Source organism: Equus caballus, chromosome 7, assembly GCF_041296265.1.
Source record: "Equus caballus isolate H_3958 breed thoroughbred chromosome 7, TB-T2T, whole genome shotgun sequence".
NCBI lineage: Eukaryota > Metazoa > Chordata > Mammalia > Perissodactyla > Equidae > Equus > Equus caballus.
Genome location: NC_091690.1, coordinates 74,899,846 through 74,924,209, shown reverse-complemented (window position 1 = coordinate 74,924,209; position 24,364 = coordinate 74,899,846). Strand labels below are relative to the sequence as shown.

General features: G+C 43.9%; 2 protein-coding genes and 1 long non-coding RNA gene across 7 annotated transcripts; 1 reads left to right on the top strand and 2 right to left on the bottom strand.

Annotated features, from left to right (window-relative positions):
* Positions 1-1,639: 1,639 nt before the first annotated feature.
* On the bottom strand, positions 1,640-4,651 carry LOC138925038 (uncharacterized). The gene is made up of 2 exons (XR_011440690.1): positions 4,135-4,651; positions 1,640-2,698 (listed from the first exon to the last, which is right to left on the bottom strand). It is a non-coding gene; the product is annotated as an uncharacterized lncRNA (long non-coding RNA).
* Positions 4,625-20,863, top strand: TRIM68 (tripartite motif containing 68). 5 transcript variants are annotated; one of them, XM_001501878.5, is made up of 7 exons: positions 4,625-5,870; positions 8,418-8,901; positions 10,603-10,698; positions 11,774-12,031; positions 12,470-12,492; positions 13,085-13,185; positions 13,425-20,863. In XM_001501878.5, exons 2-7 carry the CDS (start codon positions 8,476-8,478, stop codon positions 13,973-13,975), a joined length of 1,455 nt encoding a protein of 484 aa, XP_001501928.1. In that variant the 5' UTR covers positions 4,625-5,870; positions 8,418-8,475; the 3' UTR covers positions 13,976-20,863. The 5 variants fall into 5 exon arrangements, with proteins under 5 accessions (XP_001501928.1, XP_023501622.1, XP_014597262.1 ...); XM_023645854.2 differs by having other exon boundaries at positions 5,318-5,870; positions 8,418-8,553; XM_070273315.1 differs by having other exon boundaries at positions 5,796-5,870; positions 10,603-10,843.
* Positions 19,281-20,258, bottom strand: OR52I12 (olfactory receptor family 52 subfamily I member 12). The gene has a single exon (NM_001391739.1). The coding sequence runs from the start codon at positions 20,256-20,258 to the stop codon at positions 19,281-19,283; it is 978 nt and encodes a 325-aa protein (NP_001378668.1).
* Positions 20,864-24,364: the final 3,501 nt, after the last annotated feature.

Here is a 24,364-nt window from a genome sequence, read left to right as displayed (position 1 = left end):
CATATGTATCTTCAGCCTCTTGTTCTCTGCTGAATCTTTCACCTTAGCAAATACTCAGAGTGCCCATCTATCTACTACCTTGATCTCTGTGGCCTTTTACAACCACTCTGAATCAAAGAATATACTTCCATTCTTATCGTTCCATCAGGTTATTCTTGTTACGGTGACCAACAGCATGTTGTATAGTCAGCAGCATGAGGAAGCAACTGGACCAGGTTCTGTCATGGGAAGTAAAGTGCCGTGAAGAGCATTAGAAGGTCTTGAATGGGGGAGGAGCCTCTCATATTTAGGCTTCAAAATGCAAATGATGTCATATACATAAGCAAGATCCTGATTTGTGGAGCCAGGGATTCACTTTGGAGGACAGGAAACTCCTCCATTACACCAAACAGTAAGAGCGGAGTAATTCTATATAGGTAAAGGGTGATTAACCTTGAAGTAGGTAGAGATCTAGTGAGGATATCTTAGGCCTTGGGGTTGTTACTGCTATGATTTGGTAAAGAGCATTACATAGGTAATGTAATCCCTAAGTTTTGTGAGGTTTTTTATTCTGCTTTAAGCTGTATCCAGGACGGAGGTAGGATTAACTTCTAGAGAGCTGCATGTCTTGTCTGTAATCTGACCCTGGGCACCAACCATGTATCAAAAATTACCTCTGGTCCATTTATTAGTTAAGCCATGATCAAGTTGCAGATTATTCAGAGACCTGGAATGTGGTTCCAAACATAATAAATGTCATTAATAAGCAGATAAAGAAGAAGCCTCATCTTGAACCACTGGGAGAGCGGGGGAATGGGAGTTGTAAATAAAACCATCATAAATCCTAAGGCCGATAAATAATTAAAGGAAGTCTATAACAAAAATATCATTGCTCTGGTAATCAGATTAGCACAGAAGCGACAAGGGAAGTTGTATAATCATCTTAGTCAGCAGGTAAAATAATGACAGAGTGTATTAATGAGAAGATAGAGGGATACCTAGGAGTTTTAGAAGTGGTAGTACGCAAACTGAATGTATCAGGAATTGAAGGAGGAGAGGATCTTCCTTAGGCGTTGAGTTGAAAGAGAAAGTGAGGGAGCACTGGAAGACATTCTGGTCCAGTAAATGTGTTGCTCCTACAAGTGGTAGAGAAAAAATGGAGCCAGCGTTACAAGATTAAAAGAAAATTGCCGGACTTGCCTTAACTGACAGGAAATAAAACGAGGGAAATGAAATATTAAAGGACGTTAGAGTCATATCTTACTACGCAGGAAAAGGAGTGGCAATATTTATAGACGTTCTAGAAAATATGAAAGCTCAGTGAGGAAAAGCAAGAATATAGGAAGACATATATACACAAGGATAGGCCTCTCTGGGTCCCTGAAGGTGTAGACTCTGGAAGAAAACAGCAGCTCAGGTTCAGAAATCAGTTGATTATGATTTTCTAGGTCATGAATGTGGAAAATAATAGGAGGGGGGGACCTCTCCTTTAAGGCCAGACTCACAGACCTAATTAAGGAATTCCATTGCAGGAAGTAGCAGTGGTAGCCACTTTGGCAAAGAGCTAAAGAGTCCTTGAAATCCTACAGTAGATACATTCAGAGAAAAAAGCAGGTAACAAGGACTGTAGAAAATGTTGGGCCCTAAACTTTGTTTGAAATTTCTTTTTGTTGAACATAATGCATCCTGCTGAAAAGAAAGTAGATCTTGTATCCCGAGACAGAGCATAGTCTCAATGCTGCAATTAGGATGCTTGGAGCATAGGGGACAAAGAGGAGATAGAAAGGAAAATGCAGAAGTTTGGCAATATGCATGATAATACTTAGAAGACAAATGGTACATTGAAATTTTCTAAATTGAGAAAACAAAAATACTTCATTTACTGTTCCCCTCAAAAGGGAGATTGTTTATATAGACAAATTTTTTTCTCACATTGTATGGGAATCATAGTATCACTCTTAACTACTTGACTAGACATATTCCTGAATTTGGCTCTAGATACCAAACAATGAGCACAGGTTGACAAAACAATTTTGAAAACTTGAAACCATCAATCCTTTTTTTTCCTTCCTGGTTTTCCTTTCTGCCCCCTCCCCAGATAACATTATATTTCTCTTTTAGGACTGTGGCCAGCAATGGAAAGTGGATTTGAACTTCTCTTTGACAGGAGAAATGCTATTGTACAATGAGGTGGCCACATTTTGTTCTGAGTGCTTCTGTGTGTTTTCTAAATTTTGTGAATGTAGAGTCTGTGTTTATAGTGGACATTTGTCATTTACTGTGGCCACTCAGCACTTGGATTGATCTTCCTACGTTTCAGGGATTTCCCTCCTTATGATTCTACATCTCCCCAAGATGAAAGCCATAAACTCACCTTCCTAACTAATTAATCAGTTTTTCTACTATTAGAAAAACTCCAAGATCACAGAGACTTAAACAACAAACATTTCTCATTTACACATCATGTCGTTGGCTGCAGGTGGACTTCTGGGACTCTGATCCACATGTTTTCTCATCCAGGACTCAAGCTGAAGGAGGGGCTCTTCGTTGGGACATGTCTTTATTGCGGTAGAGGAAAAACACCAAGAGGTGGTACAAACATGCAGTGTCTCATAAAGCTTCTGTAGGGAACTAAAACACTTCACCTCGGCTCTCATTCCAATGACCCAAGACAGTCACATTGTCAAGTCTCATAATGGCCTGCGGACATATTCTTCACCTATAGGGACACAATGTGAGTCATAAGGTGATGGATGGAATTAGACATTCCCTTACAAAATGGGGGAAAATAGATGGGAACAATAATCCAATCTACTACCGTGGATGAAGACATGTGATCTAAGAGCTGTCAACCACAGATACCTGCAAGAAGCAGATTCAGAAGATAAGAATATAAAGAACAGATGCCACACTGAGTCATTTTGGTGAAGAATATTGATAGAAGAATCCATCTTCCAAAGAAAGCAAAGGCAGAGCTTCTAGTGGCAGCCTCCGCTGGCCAGGTTTGGGAGTAAGATCTGAGTTGCCCATGTTCAATGGAGGCAGTAGTGCTGCCTCTACCAGACTGAACATGCAGGGTAATCTGATGACATTCCTGCCTGCATCACCAATGAGCTACCTAATATTCTTTAATAAGTCCTTTTTCTGCTTAAAAATAGTTTCTGGTATTTTCAACTCTCGGTGTTAGCCAGCATGGCTGGCTCCTGACTCATCCATCTCCATGGCAATGAGTTTGGCCAAATTCCTCTAAATTCTATTATACCCTGATAAAGGCGCTATATCATTTAATCCTTTCCACAATAGCAATATGTCTTATTTTCCATCACCTACTGAATAAGTCTATAATGCAATTACAGAGTTGGCCACAAAATATTTTCCCAAAGCATAGGTTGTAATGGCACTTTAAAAATAAATTCTTATGTGTTGTGGTCACAAAATAACAGCAAACCTAAAAAAGTTACAGAATTCTAGGTCTTAGCTTTTAGACTCACCTCGCCTCCATTCCTGTCGCCCTTCCCCCTCCTATGTGAGAGTATTAACAAAGGTCTGTGGCTTTGCTGCTCTGAGCTAGGATTTCTTCTCTCTTAGCTTGGGCTAGCATTGAGTAGATGAGGGAGGGAGGCCCTAACTTCCCCTACTTGGACCCCTGGGAGGTGTCAGCCTTGCCTTTTGGAAACTGAAGACAATCCAGAATACTGGAAGAACAGGAAGTATTAACTTCCACTGTAAGAGGTCCAGGAAGAGACTTTTGATGTGAAGTGGACTATCCATTGTCTGAGCCACACTCCTCTTAGCCTCTTCTCTCCACCTCTTTCAGGTTTTTCTTCTGACCTGTGCTACTACCATAGGCGGCTATCTCCTCCCCTGTAGAGCTCAGGTCTAAGACTGAATGAAATTTGGCGAGGCTGTACTTAATACTTCTTCACAGAGAGAGAGAGGGAAACCATTTGGGGGTCTCTCAGTAAGGCAGATTGTATGACATGCAACATGGTCAGGCCCCAGGGTTTTGCAACAACTCCCCACTCCTTCCTTAGCCCTACTTCGACAATGCCTGTACCTCCTTCCCTGCCCCCAAGCCAATTCTCAGTCCTTGCTTCTCCTTTGATGCCACTCCTCTCTCAGAACACAGATAGACACCACCCCACAGTTACCCACCCATCTTGTTGTCCTGGTCTGTCTTGGGTTGAGGCAGAGGGTAGGGTCTGGAGTAACAGCCATGGAATGTTTCCAAGACAGAGCCTCACCTGGACGCACCTGTCTGCCCCTCACAGCAAACAAAGCACCCTGAGGGCGGTTGGGAAGGAGAGCTTCTTGCTTAGGCAATGGACTGATCTGTCTTCAAAAGCTGTTTCTCCAGCCTTCCCTTCTCCCAGCAACTCTAAGGTGCCCTTGTGCCAGGGGCCTGGAAAGTCAGTCATGGTTTAGACAGATTACAAGTTACAAAGGAAAAAGATCTCCTCATTAACTGTTTTAACTTCACAGAAGCCCCAAAGAAGTACAACCAACTTGATCTTGAGCTCCTTTAAGTGTAGAGACCATGTGGCTCTTAGTTGTAATCCCAGCACCCAGCACCAAGTGTTACAAGCAGCTGACGCGCAATAATGTTTAAAGTGGCTTGTTTCAATTAACACACTCACTATTCTGTGAGGACAGACATTTCTCCAGATCCAGGTGAAGCAGGGGGCCCAGCTCAGACCTCAGTCACCTCTTTTCTTCTTTTTTCGCTCATGGGCCCATTTGATTCAGGAATTTTCTAGACCTCACCCTTTAGAATTTCAACCATGGCCTGGGGCCTGACATCCACACGAGGATCCAAAGAGTATCAGCTCCAACAATGAAATCATTTGAAACTGAGCTTCAATGAAGGATTTCCTGGTTATTTTCCCTGCGGACAGGATGTGCCTTTATTTGCTGACTCACCTAACTATCAGGAAAAGGACAAGGTAGAGAAAGCACGAGGAAAAACCCAAATCACTGCCTTAAGTAGCAGATTGTGTGGTGTGTGTCCATATCTGCATCTGTGTGTTTGGGTGAAGGACGGGGCCAGTTGTTGACAAACATTTTCAGTTTCTGAAAGTTTCCGGCCAGGGTTTCCACTTCTACTCCACCAGTTCCCAGTATCCGCTTCTAATTCTAAAAGTGGGCTGTAGCAACAGTGTTGAGACGCTGCCTGCTCAAGTACTGAAGGATAAGAGTTTGGCAGGAAAACTCAGGAGGGTTTTGGTTTTGGTTTTGGTTTTGGTTTTAAGGAGAACCCAATCTCTGCAGTCTGGATCCAGGAGAGGTCGCTCATCTTGCAGGAAACTGCAGATTCCGCGGCATACGTGTGCCCAGCTCTGCGCGAAATTGGGTCACAGAACTAGACATGGCTGAACTCATACGCTGCTAAGGCTGACATGGAAAACTGGCGAATGAACAGCATCAGGTCTAGCGCTATCACCCTGAAGGAACAGGTTCTTTCTGAAGAGCCACTAGTCAGCCCTAGCGGAAACGGAGACAGACTTCCTTGGCGGACAGCCAGCTGGGCCTTTCCTAAACCAGGCCCTGAGCGGCCTCACTCGGGAGCCTCAACCCTTTGACCCGTCCTGGGACTGGCTTCAGGAGCTCTGAGGGAGGAAAAGGTGCAGAAAAACCGAGCAAGCAGACAAAATACACCGGCACGCCAAGAGTGGTGTGAAGCCCCCGTCCCCATCTGCGATTGGCGAGGCTTGTCCAAATCCCTCTCTGTGATTGGCTGCTTCCACAATGACGTCCCGGCCGGGCAGATTCCGGCGCCCGGACCGTGCCCTCGGCTTTCGGGCTCGGGGCCTGGGGGCGGGGCCTCGGGGTTGAGCGGAAGAGGCCGAGGAGCTTCCCCGATCGCTGCTGGGGTGGTGGTCTCCGCGCCGGCGGTAAGTGCTGCGCCGTGGGGTCTGTCGCGGGAACCAGGCGTCTCCAGTTTGGGTTTCCACAGGGGGGCGTTAGTCTGTGCTGAGGTGGGTGGTGGGTAGACAGCTGTGCCGCTCCTGAAGTCAGAGGTCCTGCAGGCTCACCTTACTCCGCCCCAACCTGCCCGGGTCCCCGGGCCCTGCCCCGAGTCCTGTGGCCAGGAGGTTACCATCCCCCTCTGCTCCGGAACGCAGAAGTCACCGCCTGGCTTCTCCCCACTGTAGTCCCGCCTCTTGAGTCTTTTCCAGGCTCCGCCCCATCCCCTCAAATGTGTTTCCCAGACTGGCTCCCTGCTCTGCCAAATGCAAGGTCTAAGCAATTAAACGTTTAATAATTAAAGTTTTGTCAAAGCAATTTATGTATAAGAAAAAATAAAAGTTTTACATCAAAGAGCAATAGCTACCTGCTCCTAAGTCCTTTTTGCAGGGGCACCACTTTTAACTTGTTCATGTTTAGATCTTTTTACGACCTCACTAAATCTAAATAATAGGCTCCCACAGCCTTTCTTAATTTATCATTTTGACACTTCTATATCTCACTTCCCTACTGCCACCATCTTCTTAATTTTCACTTGCTTTTTTCATTCTTTCGTTGATCGTAGGAGCTTTCAATCATAGATATCAACCTGTTGTTGTGTCAGCTTTAGCTGGTAGTTCTTGGTGCCCCTCTGTGTTTGATGAGGATTTTGACACTTCTTCCACTTCCAACCTAACATCAGCATTTACATTTAATTCTCATGTATTCAAAAATATCTGAGGCACTATTCTTGGCCTTGGAATGTACTAGCAAAGGAAACAGATGATGTCACTCCCTTCATGAAACTTCTAGTGTGAGAAGTAAGACAATAAAAATATACATGTCAAGTGGTGTTAAGAGTGGGATCACTAAGAGATCATTTCAAACTGGGAAAAGGGAAGGAACCCCAGTGGGGTAGAATGAATGGACATGGAGTCTGCAGGAAAGTGTGGAAGTTTCTCCCCTTGCTGGACTGGGCACAGGTGCTGTTTCAGGGTGAAGAGAGAGAGCTTCCTGTTGGACTAGGTCCTGAGCAGCTAGGATAGGCTGTTCAGTAGGTTCATGATTTAGTAAAACTAGGTTCTAGGATACTGGATCCTACAGTTTGGTAATGATAGTGGGAGGAGGAAATTGGGAGACCAGTAGGAGGCAGGACCTGATGCCCTATAACAGAGAGTCCTGCAAAATCTACTTACTGCCCCACTTCCTTCAAGAAGCCTTAGTGGTCTACCCTTAAACCACAGTGTTTTCTCTCTACTCTTGAATTTTTATTACACCTTGAAGCTCAGGACGTTAAGTAATTTGCCCAAGATAGAATGATGGAGCCCATGACTAAACACCTGTAAAAGGAGAAGAGTAGAGTAATGGTTTCTGCTTAGGGTTGTGAAATAAACTGAGTTAATCCATGTAAAATGCTCAGAATAGTACCTGGCATGTAGTATAAGTGCTTAAGGAATGCTTGCTATTAATATTAAGGTATACTATGCTTTCAATTACCTAACATCAGAAAAATATTGTGGATTTGGGAACTAGCTTCTGCCTAGCTGATTTATTCATTCAACTAATATTTATTCAGCAATAACTGCATGACAGGCCCTGTTGAGGTGCTCAGAATACAGCAGTGACTAAGACCAACATGGCTCTTCCCTTTACACACACTAACTGGTACCACAGACCTGCAAAGTGAACAAATAAATAAGGCCAACTGTGCCAAGGGCCTGATGTTGACCATTAAAGTTCTGTAGCTACATGTGGCCCTGGCAGAAATCTCAGATTTCTTGCTGGAGTAGTGAATTCATCAGTATGGGTTTCATTATCATCCGATGACTTTTGTTTTTATCTTCCAAGGGGCATTTGTTCGTATCTGCTTCTAACATCACTGAAGAGAGTGTCTTGGCATCTTGTGAATGTTAGTGCTGGAGGAGTGGGCAGGGGTTTACAGGGTGTGGGGAAAGTATTGCTGGTTCTCTTATACCTTATGCTTTAGTGCACAATACAAGAAAACAAATTGAGCACATAGGCAATGGGTCTGGCATATTACCTTTTCTGTGCCTTGAAGTATATAAATATACATATAAACATGCCAGAGAGTGAGGCTAGGGGTATTTCTGGCCTTATTCTGGATACTGAAACACCACATTTTATGTGACCTTACCCATGTTCAAGATGAGCAATGCTGATTTGGAGAGCAGGATTGAGGTGGGGTGGAAATGGTCTGGTGAGTGAACCCAGAGGGGGGGTCAGGGATGACCGAATGAATGAAAACTAATAACTTCCAACATCCACTCACTTAGGCATCCCCAGATGTCCCTTGTGTAGTGTGAGTAAGGACACAGTCAGAACTTCAGTTGGGAAGGCCAGTGTTTATTAAACAAGGTCAATAGAGGATCCAAAGGAGGAAGTTGTCTTTGTCAGTCACTAATTATCCCTTACACTGACCCCTCTGCTTTTCTGTTCCTTTTTTCTCTTACTTGTTTTCCTTTCCTTCTTTGTAGACATCACTGCCTTGGCCCCTGGTTTTCTCCATGTTTTGAGGAGGGTGTGAGAAGGACCATGGATCCTGCAGCACTAGTGGAAGCCATTGTGGAAGAAGTGGCCTGTCCCATCTGCATGACCTTCCTGAGGGAGCCCGTGAGCATCGACTGTGGCCACAGCTTCTGCCACAGCTGTCTCTCTGGGCTCTGGGAGGTCCCAGGAGAATTGCAAGACCAGGGTTACACATGTCCCCTCTGCCGGGCTCCTGTCCAGCCAAGGAACCTGCGGCCTAATTGGCAGCTGGCCAGTGTTGTAGAAAAAGTCCGTCTGCTAGAGCTGCATGCAGGAGTGGGGCTGAAGGGGGATGTGTGTGAGCTCCACAGCAAACAGCTAAAGATGTTCTGCAGAGAGGATGGCCTGGTCATGTGTGAGGCCTGCAGGCTGTCCCCCGAGCATCAGGCCCACAATGTCGTGCCCATGGAGGATGTCACCTGGGAGTACAAGGTGAGAGATGGAGGCTAGCCAGCCCAGTCTCTCCTCGGCCCCTCACTTGGCTTTCTCTAGATCAAGGACTTGGCCAAGGGCCGCAAAGACAAAACGAGAACTCATTCCTTTGGCTCCTCACACCCCCAGATCCCTGGGACCTGATACATGAGCCATGATCTCCCTACATTTATGACCTGCTTTGAGTTCCTTCCCTCCCACTTCCAACTCTATTCCTGACCCCAACATGGTGGAATGCCTAACCCAAAGAGACTTTCCATACTGAGACTTTAAAGGAGACCAATTTGGTTTAGCTTGGGTTCAGGGTGCCTTGGATGCATTTGGGTATGAAGCAGTCAAGGCTGCAGTTATCAGAACTGAACCTCTTCCTGGCAGTGCCACAAATGGTCATTTGACATTGCGTAAGCCAGTTTAACTCTCTCCTTTTAGAGACAAAACTGAGGCTTAGAAATTTGAGATCATGCCTGTTGGTTTGAAAGGTGGAAGGACCATGGCTGAGTCATTTTGGATTGAGTGAGATTATCTAGTCTCACCTTGTCAGGTCCTGCTCGCTTTAGGTTGAGGTAGTTAAAGGAAGATCAAAGGCTAGGACTCAGGTCTTCTTGCTCTCCCGCCAGTGTTCTTTCTCTTCTACCAAGTCTTTTTTTGGATGGACACACTTTCTCCTCCTTTTTTATGGCTACCCTCATCAACTTCCAGCTGCTTACTCTTTCTTCCAATGTCCATGCTGATGCACCTTTATCACAATCATTATCCCAATGATTCTCTGATCCATTGATCCGAACAGGTCTTAATTCTCTTTCTTGAAGTTGAGATTAACAGGTAAGAATATAAGACTAATCTGCGAATTAGCTGTTTTCCTATGCAAGAAGGATTTCTAAAAATTAACATGACTTATTTAGTTTCAGAGTATTGGAATAGGGAGGCAGTGTAACGTAGGCATAGGAATTAAAGACCTGGGTTAAATCCCAGCCCAGCCATTGACCAGCTGAATAACTTTGATTAGCTCACTCTCTGAGCCTCAGTTTTCCTATCTATAAAATGGGGATAATGCCTGTCTCAAGGGATTGTGAGGATCAAATGTATGTTTAGTGCTGAAGCCATATGTGGCACTTGGCAAATCTTTAATAAAATGGTTAATATTATTATCAGAATACTTCATGCTTTCCAGTAGTAATCTCTTGCATTAGTATTCTAGGATAGTGCTTCTTCTTTTAATATACATAGGAACCACCCAAGAATTTGTTAAAATTCAGATTCTAATTCAGGAGGCTGGATTGAATCCTGAGAGTCTGCATCTCTAACGAACTCCAGATAATGCTGTGGCTGCCGTCTCACTTGGACTGTGCTTTGAATAAGAAGGTTTCAGGAGGCTGTAGCATAACAATGCAGATAAGGATAACAAGAGGCATGGATAGGAAAGTCCAAGGTAGCTTTCTGGGAAGGATGGAAATGGACCTTTTCTTATACTTTACGGAAACTTAGAGACTGTGGGAGTTGAAATGATTCTCAGATTGAGAACTACCTTGGATGTCATCTGGGCAGGATCTGCTCCCTCCCTGGCATTCCCGTTTCTCCCAGCATTCATCCTGGCCCATCCTCTGAGAAACACTTGTTTTCTCATCGCCTACCAATGCTAGGAAGCCTCATTATCAACCCAGGCTGCCCAAGGTGGCCTCATGAGGTTTTTATCTCTTTCAGTGGAAACTCCATGAGGCTCTGGAACATCTGAGGAAAGAGCAAGAAGAGGCCTGGAAGCTGGAAGTTGGTGAAAGGAAACGAACCGCTAACTGGAAGGCAGGTTGCCATCTGGGGAAAGGAGTGTCTGTGGTCCCTGTGTTGTCCTGGAGCTGATCCATGATAGCTTCCTCATCTCTGGGAGGCAGATTGTGGGGTTTGAAGTCAGATACCCAGGGGTCCTCTTACCAGCTTTCTCTCCAAGGTATGTGGCCTTAGGCATGTCATGGAACCTCTCAATTCCAGTTTCTTGATTATTATACACAGATTACCTCTGGGCGTGTGTCCCCATATGTGAGCAGGGAAAAGTAGGCACCTCACTAATGTGTTAGATCACACTGGTATTACTTTATAACACCTAGTAAAGCATAGTTTTTGTTTCTCTTTCCCCAGTTAGAACATATTTACTAAAAGTTAAGTTATTAAAATATTAGAAAATCACCTCTGGAATAAATTTGAGGCCCATAACTACCAAACTGTCAAAACGTGTGATCTGGGGCCAGCTTGGTGGCATAGTGGTTAAGTTTGCATGCTCTGCTTTGGTGGCCTTCGGTTCACAGGTTCAGCTCTTGGGTGCAAACCTAGCACCACTCATCAAGCCATGCTGTGATGGTGTCCCACATGAAATAGAGGAAGATTGGCACAGATGTTAGCTCAGGGCCACTCTTCCTCTCTCTCTCTCACACACACACACACACACAAAAACAACTTTTGATAAATAAAAGGTAACATTGAACCAGTCTAAAACAGCATGTTGAATTGATATAATACCATTGAGAAGCAAAAGCGTCTACCACTGTGGTTAGGTTCCACTGCCTTAGAGGCTCAAGTATAATGCTTCTTGTCATTATTCTGAAAATAGAAAATAATTTAGAGTATATAGTAGCATGATGCTAACCTGGGCCCTACTGTGTCAATGAGAGTAAGAATAATGACCCAGAAGCACGTATTGCAGCTGTGGGAACAGAAATGTAGGAAAAATAGTATCCTTTATCTTGGCCTCTACTGTGCCAAACACATGGTTGGTACCAGAACATTCCAGAGTATAAGTGTACACACATGCCAGTGTCCTCAATCCTGGGTGGTGCCCTTACACAAACAATACCAGTACTGATTTCTGATCTTGGTTCTGCAGATACAGCTGGAAACCCGAAAGCAGAGTATCATGTGGGAGTTTGAGAAGTATTGGCGATTACTACAGAAACAACAGCCACCAAGGCAGCTGGAAGTAGAGGCAGCAGCGGCTCTGGCCAGCCTAGAGCAGGAGGAGGGGGAGACCATGCAGAAGCTGGAGATGAATCACAATGAGCTCCTCCAGCAAGGCCGGTTCCTGTGGAAGATGATTGCAGAGCTGGAAGAGAGGTCTCAGAGGCCAGTCCGCTGGATGCTGCAGGTGAGTAGCAGGTTTTCCTGGTAACCTTGAATGACAGCTGAAGACAGCCTGGGACTCCAGGAGAGAGGATTCCCTAGTCTTCAGTGGGGCCTGTGAGCCAGACATGGATCCCATACACCTCCCACTAATGCCTGCTGTTCTATCCCCGGGTGGGTGGATGACCTGGCCCCTTGTAGTTGTAGCCTCATAGGAGGAGTGCCATCTACTCTCTGGCCTGAGAGCCTTGCGATGGAGCCTGAAATCAGCCAATCCAGCCAGAGCTAGGCCTGCCCTTCTCCACTTCTGTAGGCTTCTCCCCTCTACATCCGCATGTCTTCTCTCCAGCCCTGCTCTCTACCTCCCTTTCCCTTAGAGGAACCCTCTCCTAGAGCTCAGTGTCTGTCTGGTTCCTCCAAGGAACAGCAAATACTCATGTGCTGTTTTCTTTTCTCTGTCTAGGGTATTGAGGATGTCTTAAACAGGTATGTTCCCATCTGTGGAGCCCCAAGGCAGCCCTATAAGGCAAAGTGGGTCCTGGCCAGAGCCAGAAATGGGGAAGGAGCAGAGACCCAGGACCTACAATGAAGCAAGTGCTAGTCCATAATCTTCCCCCACTGTTACCGTATTGGCTAAAGAAATGTATTCATCTTTCTTTTGTCTTCTTTGTACTTGATCAAATTAATTTCAAGTATTAGCAATAAGAATTTCAGGTAAATTATAAAATACACAGTTGCAAGTAGATCTCCCAAGGAGGGGAAAAGACCGCAGATGTCTCCGTTATGCTCTGAGCTCTGAGTATCAGCCTTTTCCCTCTGTGGCACACGTCTTCCTCTACTGATGTCAAGTACACATGTGACCTTTCCCGCAGCACAGGAATGGGAATGCTCTCCTCTCTATGCCAAAAACCATTTGGCCTCAGTAAATAATCACCACATCTCTGCTTTGCCTGGTGTTGCTGGAGAGGGGCACCCCACCAACTAGGTCCCCGGCCAAACCCTTCTTCCCTGCGCTAAGGGAAGGCCCGTGTGGCAGAGTCAGGATTTCTGGCCTCCAGGGTTACCCCTCCTCTACCAGGAGCCGGTCTTGGAGCCTGAGGCGGCCAAAACCAGTCTCCTTGGAGTTGAAGACGGATTGCCGTGTGCTGGGGCTAAGAGAGGTCCTGAAGACGTATGCCGGTAATAAATGCTGGGGGAGATTGTGATGGCCAGTGGGAGGGACCCTTCCAGAGAAAGAAAATACTTCACTGACCTCTGGATGCCCCATCTAGCCCCCTACCCCATCGTTGAAAAATCTGGCCTATGTTTATCGGGGAGACCTCACCCACGCCCCCTGCGTCAGTGTATGTGGATAGAGTGTACCACTCTATCAGATCCGGCTCTGTATCGGTGTTACCATCCAAGATCTTTTTCCATAGCTGATGTGCTCCTGGATCCAGACACTGCTTATTCCCGCCTCATCGTGTCTGAGGACAGAAAATGTGTGCACTATGGAGACACCGAGCAGAAACTGCCTGACAATCCTGAGAGATTTTACCGCTACAATATTGTCCTGGGCAGCCAGTGCATCTCCTCAGGCCGCCACTACTGGGAGGTGGAGGTGGGAGACAGGTCTGAATGGGGCCTGGGAGTATGTAAGGAAAATGTAGACCGGAAGGAGGTGGTCTATTTATCCCCCCGCTATGGATTCTGGGTGATAAGGCTGAGGAAGGGAAATGAGTACCGGGCAGGCACTGAAGAATACCCGCTGCTGTCCTTGCCAGTCCCCCCACGCCGGGTGGGAGTCTTCCTGGATTATGAGGCCCATGATATCTCCTTCTATAATGTGACTGACAACTCCTCCCACATTTTCACTTTTCCCCACTTTCCCTTCCCTGGGCGCCTCCTGCCTTATTTTAGTCCTTGCTACAGCATTTGTGCCAACAACACCACTCCTCTGACCATCTGCTCCCTGAACGGGGAGGACTAAGAGAGCCCCCATCCTAACCAGAGGCCTTGCAGTTTCACCTGGACTGCAGGGGTCTTGGAGGGCCCTGCTGCTGACAAGGGTTCCCTTGAACTGAGCTGAGCCTGGAATCCAGGAATTCTCTTGCCTGACCCAGTGCCCTGTTGCTCCTGGGCCAAAGGCTCTCTAAACTCCGCAGGGGAAGAAGCTGAGGCTCTATCATATGAGCAGTGCACCCCTATGAGGGACGTGTGGCCAGGCTGATGGTGAAGATCAGAGCAGTTCTGAGCATCAGGGCTCTGTCCTTTCTGTAGCTCATGCCCCTCTTCCCCATCCTTGTTGGTGCCATCATTAAGTTAGTGAGGACGATGAAATAGATCCAGCCTTTGGGAAACCCTTTGGGAAGGGTTGACCAACAAGCCAAAAGACTACAGTCCGTGTCCAGAACTGGCTGGGTGCTGATGGCAGTGGCTGGATGCTTCCTCTTAGGTTTGCTGCTTCTGACCAACCCAAAACTGACCCCTGCTCTCTGATCTCCTAACCAGAGAAATACATTGCAGCTTTGCCCAGACCACGCTAATGGTCGTCTTCTCTCTGAGTACGAGCTGGGCAAATCACTCTCTATCTCAAACTCTATCTCAAAGGAGACCTGTGTCCTGGTTCTGCCCTTTCTTTAAATGTTAGGATCAGGAACCCTGTGTGCCTTGTTCTTATTTTCACTTGATGGATGAAGAAACTGAAATGGCCTTAACGCAGCAAGTTATTTCTCACAAAGCTACTGAAAGAAGATTGTAAAGATTATAAGGGTTTACCAAACTCACATCTCAGTCACATGTCTGCATCTCATCATTACCTTTGGGTCTGAAACATCCCACCCATTTGTAAATATTCAACTGTCCTCAGTGGCAGCGGGGTTACAGTAGCTGTATACTCTCCTACCTCACAGGATTGTTGTAAAGATCTTAGAACCATCCTGTAGTTTTGTTCCCTTCTCAGGGATGAATGAAGACAAGCCATGGATTTTGCCTGTGTCACCTTCCTATCTTACCTTCTTAGAGCCAGCATCTTGTCAGCAGGGCCTTTGTTTCTTAAAGCCTTTCCTGACAGTCTAGAGCCATTTAGACAGAAAGGTCCCATGCTAGTGGAAACTCCACCCGCAGTAATATATTCTGCATCTATTGTATATGCTTGTCTTTGGATTAGAATGGAGACGGTGACATCAGGGTAGAGAATGGAAATAATAAAAAGAAAAATGTGAAACAAGTGCACTTCCAGGAAGTCTTACAAGCTGGTTGGGCTAAAATTCAGATATTTTTTGTCCCCAAGGGCATCTTGATGTTTCTGGTAACTATATAATATTCTGCCTTTCTCTTCTCTAAATCTATGACAAATGAGGAAAGCAGGAGGGAAGGGTAGGGAGAAAGAATTGGACTAGGCTCAGAAAGCCAATTTGAGAGCTATATGTACAATGAAAGAGAATTGAGACTATGTGTCTGGGCATTTCACCTTAACGTGGTTGCTGCATGTAGCCAAAACAATTCATTACAGCTCTTAAGAGTGTGATGTGGGAATGATTGTGGCTGGAAACAAACTGCAAGGCAACCATGTGAGAACTAATGGTTTTGCTTATTGTACGGGCTACAATATGTACATTACATATTGATGCTGTGTAACACAACCTCTGAGGTAGTTTATACTTGAAGGTAGTGACAGTTGGGTTAGGATTTGGCTGGAAAGTAGATACTAGGTTAGGTATAGGCAAAAACAAAGTAATTCCTGTAATAAAGGATAGCAAAAGTTATGTTTCTACCTTTATTGTATCGGCTATTCACGTATGAAAGAGGTAAAACAGACCAAAATGGGGAAATGAACTCATTCTGCCCACCACACATCCAAGTTGCTCCTTGACTATTAGTAGTAAAGGGGAGAAGTTACCATCAACTGCTTGGAGTGGAATGAACTGGTAAGTCACAGACCTGATCTTGCAAAGGATTGAGCTGACCAGCATTAGAGGGACCATGTGTCTTTACTTGGGGGAACTCTCTGGGGAAGTGCTTTTAGACTTCAGAAATGGGTTTTGAGGAAGTACTTCTAGTTATGTCCCTGGACATTTAGCAGAAGAGGCTAAGGGCCAAATCAGTGTTGTTCTGTTACTATGGCTTTCTTAGGACCAATCTTGGACAGTTCTTCGAAAAAGATTATTAAGTGATAAATTCATTCAAACCTAGAATGAATTAAGGAGTAAAATGGTTTTGTTTGTAATGTGCTATTTTGGGATGGGTTTTTTTTTTTTTTTGACATTTTTAAAGCTGATTTGGGCACTATGATTACTTGTTAGAAGAATTACAAGTTTAAACAAATTGTTTATTTCATACTCTTTGATTGTAAGACCAGGCAAGAAGACTAAAGTTCTTCAGTGTATGAAAACCCTTTTCTCTAAGATAGTTGCTTACTCTTCCCTTCTAAGAACCCCATGAAGACAAGGACTTTATTTGTCTGGTTCATCAGTGTAACCCCTGTCTAGCACTGTGTGTGTGTGTTTGTGTGTGTGTGTGTTGATAAATATTTAAGTGAGGGAATTTTCATTCCTATGCCTAGAATCAAAACAAAAGTAAGCTTTTCTTGCCTCCTAGGGGCATGAAAGACTGGATGGTACTTAACTATATTCCTGTTCAAAAACTGATTTGATGGGTAATTTCAAAAGTGGTCCAGAAGGGGAAGAGACACATAGCCATCAGAGGGTAGAGTGCATGCACCACTCCCTAGAATGTCTGGCCTGGCACCTCTGACGTGGTGTGATCATTCATTGCCAGGCAGGGATGAGCTTTGCCCATCCTTGCTTTACCAGCAGAGAAACCAAGGGGTGCAATGCCTGAGTCTTGAGGGGAAAGGCTACTAAAAGCTTGTGATTCTCGGGTCCTATAAAAGCTAGAGGCAGAGGGTAAATCTGTGGGTTCACAACTCCCCACAGGAAATCCAGTCTCCCTTTTTTTCAAGGATGATTGGTTGTAATCTCTTAAGATCCAAACACTGAGAGTCTGCTGTGGATCCCAGGCACTAGTTAAGTGAGCACACATTGCTGCTTGTAATAGAGGAGGGGTCTGATCTGAATGCATCCAGAGAAGCGCAAGACTTACTGTTTTGGGGCAGCCATGGCAGGGAACCAGTCCGTTTTTGGAAATCTGTAATTCAATATCTGAGTACCAACGGTGGATCCCAGCTGGTGTCAGGGAATAGTAATGTGAATGAGACACAAGTTGGCAGAGTAGCCTTCTGATGGAAATGCTGGAAAGAGATTTTTATTTTGGCTGCAGGCTGGACTATACCTTTGTTGCTTTACCTCAGATTCTTTAATGTATCTAGTATTCTTTGATTTAATAGACGTAGTTCTTTTGGTGCTTTATGGAGAAAGAATAGTGTGACTTTTCAAAATCAAAATCTTTTCAAATGTGCTTCACTGCCTCATGATCTTGATTTGTTTATGTTAGGGGGTGGCAAGGGGAGGAGAGTCTTTTTTACTGCTCTTTGGGAACTCAGGGCATCATTATCAGATATTTAGAGGCTGATTCCTACTCCACTGGTATTCAGAAATAGAATACATTCTAGTGGGTAAACAAAGTCCAATATTAGCAAAAGGTGGGTTTGCTGAGTTGTTAAGTAGAAAATCTGTTTAGAATAATTACCACATGAGTACTGATCTACACAGGACTGCAATTTCAATAGTGCCAAGAACTACCCCTTAAAATTGTGGAATTAGAAATATATTGGGTTTATTTTTTAAATACAATATATTGATGTTGCTTTTTGTACTTTCCATTCATTATTTTGCTTAATTTTCAATGCCTTCCCCCCATCAGTAGAAAGGAGATATTGAGACTCAGATACAGTACTTTGGTATCTGTACTATTGTAAAATTATCTTGTATTAAAATTTTTTTTCTTCCTCTTCTTTAGTTCTTGCTGGAAAAGAGTAGCCTGAGCTAACATCTGTTACCAATCTTTCTCTTTTTTTTTCACTCCCCAAAGCCCCAGTAATGGTTTTATATCCTAGATGTAAGTCATTCTAGTTCTGCTATGTGAGCTACCACCACAGCATGGCAACTGACAAATGGGTGGTTTGATTCCGCAACTGGCAGTGAGCCTGGGCCACAGTAGCAGTGAGCACCTAACTTTAATCACTAAGCCATCAGACCTGGGCTCATAACATTTTCAAATGTACCAGAGTCAAATATGTGTATCTCTTGCATATGAAACCTTTTTCTTTTAACATATAGTGATTATTCTGTTTAACACTTTCTGAAAAGGGAAAAACAAAAACAAAATAAGTATCTGGTGACCTGGAGGAGAGTAGTGACATTTCAGCTTCATAATTGATCTTGTTCTCTATTGACCTTTTCATCCCAGAGCACACCGCCTTAGAGGTATCCAGAAGAAGATAGACCTATCTTATATTTGATCCCTCTCTTTTGTGTCTTACAGTTCAGTTACTCAAGCAAAATTAGGAAACAAAGAGAAAGATGTCAAAAATCAAACTTACATTGCCTTAGCTTCTGTGTCATAAAAACAAAAACCTAGTGATTAGTACGCTGAGTCCATCTACCTTAACAATATGGGATATAGTAAAAGGATGTAGAGATATCTTGCAGAACGTAATAACAGGGATGTACCTGGGTATCCAAGATAAATTGGAACCAGAGAACCAGCGATTCAGTTTCTTCATCCATTTTGCTAATCTCTTCTTTTGCTATGGAATAGCTTTTTCTTTCTAAGTTCATATGTTGGAAAATGGCCACCGTCAGTGATCCAAGTTTATATCTTTTCAGATAAACTGGAATCTATTTTGACTGTAGAAGGCCTCTGGTCCAAGTGAGAGCACATGACCCAAGTTGAGTGGATTCATCAATGGGCCAGAGGCAGGCAGGGTCATATATTAATAGCTGCTTCCATATAAACAAGTGAGGAGATGGACAGTTCTGAGGAAATCAGCCAGGGGTTGGGGGATCAAATAATTGGTTTCTTCTACTCAGGTACTAGTAGGGTATTAAGTTGGAAATATGGAACAGAACCTAAGAAAAGAAAAACCCCATATCACTATTCTCTGCACAAACTTCTCTCTGATCTGGATACTAGTTGATTGAAACGATTAAGAATATCAGAAAATTAATCATTTCATTCATATTCTTTCTCTAAGTTGAAAAGTTATATAAGTTTATCCTTCAGAGCTTCAACTTAGAACTCTTATGGTGCCAGGGGAAGCAAACAAACTCCATAGATCTCTAAGCCATCTTTGAAGTCAGCTGGAATCCTTAAGGTCTCCATGGATTTCGTGTTCATGAACCCACGTTGGAGTGGTAAAAGAGGCAGTACAGCAGCATGCTCCATATTCGCTCCCGTATTTGTTTGGTCCTCAGGCCATAAATGATGGGGTTTAAGGTGGGTGGGATGACCAGGTACAAGTCAGCTAACAGCACTTGGGTGTGCAAAGGCACTATGCTTTTCCCTAGCCAGGCCACATAGATGGATGCCATCCCAGGTAAATAGAACAGAGCCATAACTCCCATATGGGAGCCACATGTGCTTAAGGCTTTCAACTGAGTATTCTTTGAGGATAGACCAAATACTGCCTGGAGAATCAGATTATAAGAGACAGCAATGAAGACCACATCAGAGCCCACAATAATCGAGGAACCAATCAGACTGTAGAGAAAACTGGGCATAGGGTCAGCACATGCCAACTTGGCCACAGCTGTGTGCTCACAGTAGGAATGGAGAACCACTGTGGAGCCACAGAAAGGTAGATGACTCACCATCCAACTCAATGGAGTCACAAATATAACAGCTCTTATGATGATGGCCACAATCATTCCCAGCATCACTTGAGGTGTGAGAATTCTCTTGTAGCGTAGGGGCTTACAGATGGCTACATAGCAGTCAAAAGCCATGGCCAGCAGCAGCCCTGTCTCCACAGCTGTGGCTGCATGCACAAAATACATCTGAGTGAAACAAGCACTAAAGCTGATGAAGCTGTCTCCTGAGGAGAAGATGCTCACCATCTTGGGCACCACAGAGGAAGCCATAACAATGTCCACGGCAGCCAGAACACACAGGAAGCGGTACATGGGCTCTTGTAGAGTGGAATCCATGCAGATTACAGCCATTATGATGGTGTTTCCTAACAGGGCTGTGGTATACATGACACTCAGTGAGATAGCCAGCCAAAGATGTGAAGACTGCAAACCTGGGATGCCCACAAGGAAGAAGGTGGCAGGGGTTTCCATGGTGGTGTTATAGGGTAGCCCAGGCATCATAGATGAGGCTGCTTTCCTGTTAATGCACAAAATGATGTAAGAAAAGGATGCAATCCTGTAAGACTTGTTCCCAGTTATGGTGTGGGAGAGCCTGGTGATATTCTTAGCTCAGTGGACCACAGGATCAGAAATCTGACATCTGACAAACTTATCCTACTCCACCTTCCATCCTCCTTAGTATTCTTTGCCCTACTAATTTCTATTTATCATTCAAACATCAGCTCATGGGTTACCTCCTTTGAGAAGCCTTCTCTGCTCTACCTCCTCCCCCATTTCATGCCAAAGGTAAATTAGATATCTTCTGAGCTTTCATAAAATTTCCCATACTGACCTCCGAGGTGCCTAAATTGACGTTATTATCTCTCCCTATGATTTTGTTGTATTCATTTGTGTGTGTCTTGTTCAGGAACTTATGCCTTATACAAGTTTGTGACCCCTACCTGTCCTGCACAAGTCCATTAAAAGAAGATATGTCTGCTCATTATCGCAAACACTTGAATGAATGAATGAGAAACTAGAAGAAAGGTGTTTTCTTTTATCTTTGTATATTCAGTTCCTAATATTTAATGATTGTTGGATGAAGCAATAAACTGCCTGAAATTGAACGTGTCACATTTTGTGTCCTTAGTATATTGTCTAGATAAAAGATTAATTAAGCATCCTTCTGGTTGAAGAAACAGATTAATGGTTTTAGGAAAACAAGGTCATTAGAGAACAACATAATTTTCCATAGGAGGAAATAAGCTGCCTGGAAATATTTATAATCCCTAGCTTCTCTTAATTTCAGCCTGGATTTCCTGGAGAGCCAGGTTCAATTAATATATTAAATAGCTACAGGAGATTGCTGGGAAGATGGTGGTGTAAGAGGGACTCTGAACTCACCTCCTCCCAGGGACACGACAAATTTACAACTACCTGTGGAACAATTACCTCAGCACTGGAAAAAAGAACCCCCACAACAAGAGATAACACTGACAGAGGTGGAAGAGGCAGAAATATATTTCTGATGAAGAAAACGCATTCTAGCCACAATGCTTCACGGCCAGGAGTAATCTTAAGGTGCAAAGCTTTTCCTGGAGAATCAGAGGATCTGAGAAGGAGAGCTGTACTGTAATCAGCTTTTGAACTCAGCACAACCAAGATGAGTGTCAGACTACCTGCCTTTGCTGGCTATTAAAACCAACAGGGGATATCCCCAGAAAAGCTATGGAACATAAGAGAAAGAAATACCTGCTCTTAAAGGGCCCACACAAATTCACCCATTCTGGAAACCATCACAAAATCACCAGAAAGAAATGTTCATGGCCCTTTGGTAAAAGAGAATCACTTGATAAGCTCTAAGTGAGTCTCAGCGAGGCAGAGGCAGCTGGGACCACCTCCCCAGGGATGACACTCTATTGGCAGCCATTATTGTGACCTAGTATAGGTGTGCTGACACAAACACTGCCTGACGCCATTGCATCTTTTCCCCTGGCCTGTTAGCACAGGGGTCTGCCTGCCCACTAGAGCACCAAAGTTCCAGCTTAGCCAGGGCAGGCATCCCCACCTAGGGACCGGCCCTGCCCACTAGCAAACCCTTGAGGAACTTGTCCATCTAGGTGGGGTGTGTGGGACCTCTGCAGTGGGGTGAGTGGGTCTGCTTTGGTGGGGCAAGGTGTGCACATGAGGCAGGACTACATTGGTTTGGTGTGTGGGCCTGTTGGGAGTAAGACTTGGCTGCAGCCAACTTGTGCTGCAGGCCTCAAACAGCCACGTAAGGGATCTGCCCCACCTTCCAATGCCTGAAACCATTGTGTGCTTTCAGGCCTGGGGTTATTCCCACTAGCTGCACTCCTGAGAGAGCTGATAACAGCCTCATAGGCCAGAGGCTTACAGCAATTGTGAGTCCCTGAGCCTTGCAACCAGCCACACTGGGGCCCTGACTCACTTAACAGTAAAAAAGCATCAGGTGTGTGCTATTAGACCTCACAGTCAACTGTGCTGGGGCTCCTGCTGCCTAATAAAGTGGCTAAAGTGACTGTAGCAGCCGCACAGAGCTAAGCCTAACAACTAGCTGGCCAGGGGGCCTAGGCTATCCATGCACCTGCAGCAAGAGCAACCGTGCCACAACAGAAGGGCACACATAGCCCACACGGGATACTCCTGGAACATTTGGAACTGGTGATGAGGGAGAAGCACAATGCCGGGCCTCATAATGTGTCACATAAGGCCATATCTCCCACATAAAGATACATAGCTAATCTAACTAAAATATAGATATTAGCACAGAGAAGTAAGCAAATGAGGAGAGAAAAGAGTATGTTCCACATAAGGAAACAGAACAAGTCCTCAGAAAATGAACTAAATGAAACAGAGATAAATAATCTACCTGATAGAATGCAAACTAATAGTCATAAGTATGTTCACTGATCTTGGGAGAGTAGATGAACACAGTGAGAATTTCAACAAAGGATTGGAAAATTTAAAAAAGAACCAACCAGAATTGAAGAATACAATAATGGAAATGAAAAATTCACTAGAGGGAATCAACAGCAGAGTAGATGACACAGAACAGACCAGCAAGCTGGATGAAAGAGTACAGGAAATTACCCAAGCTGAATAGAAAAAAGAATTAAAAAGAATGAGGACAGTCTAAGGGACCTCTGGGGCAACATCAAGTGTACTAACATTTGTATTATAGATGTCCCAGAATGAGAAGAGAGAGATAAAGGAGCAAAGGATCTAGTTGAAGAAATAATAGCTGAAAACTTTCCTAACCTAAGGAAAGAAGCTGACATCCAGGTACAGGAAGCACAGAAAGCACCAAACAAGATGAACACAAAGAGGCCCACACCAAGACACATTATAATTAAAATGTCAAGAATTAAAGATAAAGAGTGAATCCTAAAATCTGCAAGAGAAAGGCAACAAGTTACATACAAAGGAAAATCCATAAGGCCATCAGCTGACATCTCAGCAGAAACCTTGCAGTCTAGAAAGGAGTGGTGCAGAATATTTAAAGTGCTGAAAGGAAAAAACATCCAGCCAAGAATACTCTATCTGGGAAGGTTGTCATTCAGAATGGAAGGAGAGATAAAGAGTTTCCCAGACAAGCAAAACCTAAACGAGTTTAATTACCAATAAGCCAGCCTTATGATAAATGTTAAAGGGACTTATTTAAGGGGAAAAGAAAAGACCACAAATAGGAATAAGAAAATTATCCAAATAATAATAATAAATCACTCATAAAGGCAAAATACAGTAGAGGTAGCAGATCAACCACCTATGAAGCTCATACAAAGATCAAAAGACAACTGTACTAAAATTATCAGTTTCCATGATAACAGCTTAAGGGAAACACACACACACACAAAGAGGTTAAATGGGATGTCAAAAATATATAATGTGGGAGGAGGAGAGTAAAAGAGTAGGGTTTATAGAGACCATCAACTTAACATAGATTGCTATTTACATAGGTTATTACATAGGAACCTCATGGTAATCACAAACCAAAAACGTATAATAAATACAAGAAACTTAAGAAAAAGGAACCCAGACATAATATGAAATAAAACTATCAAATCACAAGGGCAAACAACAAGAGAAGAAAGGAATAGGGTGCTACTAAAACACAGAGAAGAAAAGTAATAAAATTGCAATAATTATATACCTGTCATTAGCTACTTTAAATGTCAATAGACTAAATGCTGCAATCGAAAGACTTAGGATGGCTGAATGGATATAAAATAAGACCCATATATATGCTGCAAACAAGAGACACACTTCAGACATAAAAACACTCACAAACTGAAAGTGAAAGGATGGAAAAAGATATTCCATGCAAATGGCAATGAAAAGAAAGCTGGGGTAGAAATACTTATATCAGACAAAATATACTTTAAAACAAAAGCTGTAGCAAGAGACAAAGAATGGCACTACATAATGATAAAGGAAACAATCCAACAAGAGGATGTAACACTTGTAAATATCTATGCATCCAACATAGGGGCACCTAAATATATAAAGCAATTATTAGCAGACATAAAAGGAAAAATAGACAGTAACACAATAATAATAGGGGACTTTAATAGTCCACTTAGACTGGTGGACAAATCATCCAAAGAGAA

Coding starts and splice junctions, on each gene's coding strand:
- TRIM68 (XM_001501878.5), top strand. CDS start 8,476: ATGGATCCTGCAGCACTAGTGGAAGCCATTGTGGAAGAAGTGGCCTGT. Junction 8,902..10,602: donor ATGTCACCTGGGAGTACAAG/GTGAGAGATGGA, acceptor TATCTCTTTCAG/TGGAAACTCCATGAGGCTCT. Junction 12,493..13,084: donor ATTGAGGATGTCTTAAACAG/GTATGTTCCCAT, acceptor CTCCTCTACCAG/GAGCCGGTCTTGGAGCCTGA.
- OR52I12 (NM_001391739.1), bottom strand. CDS start 20,258: ATGATGCCTGGGCTACCCTATAACACCACCATGGAAACCCCTGCCACC.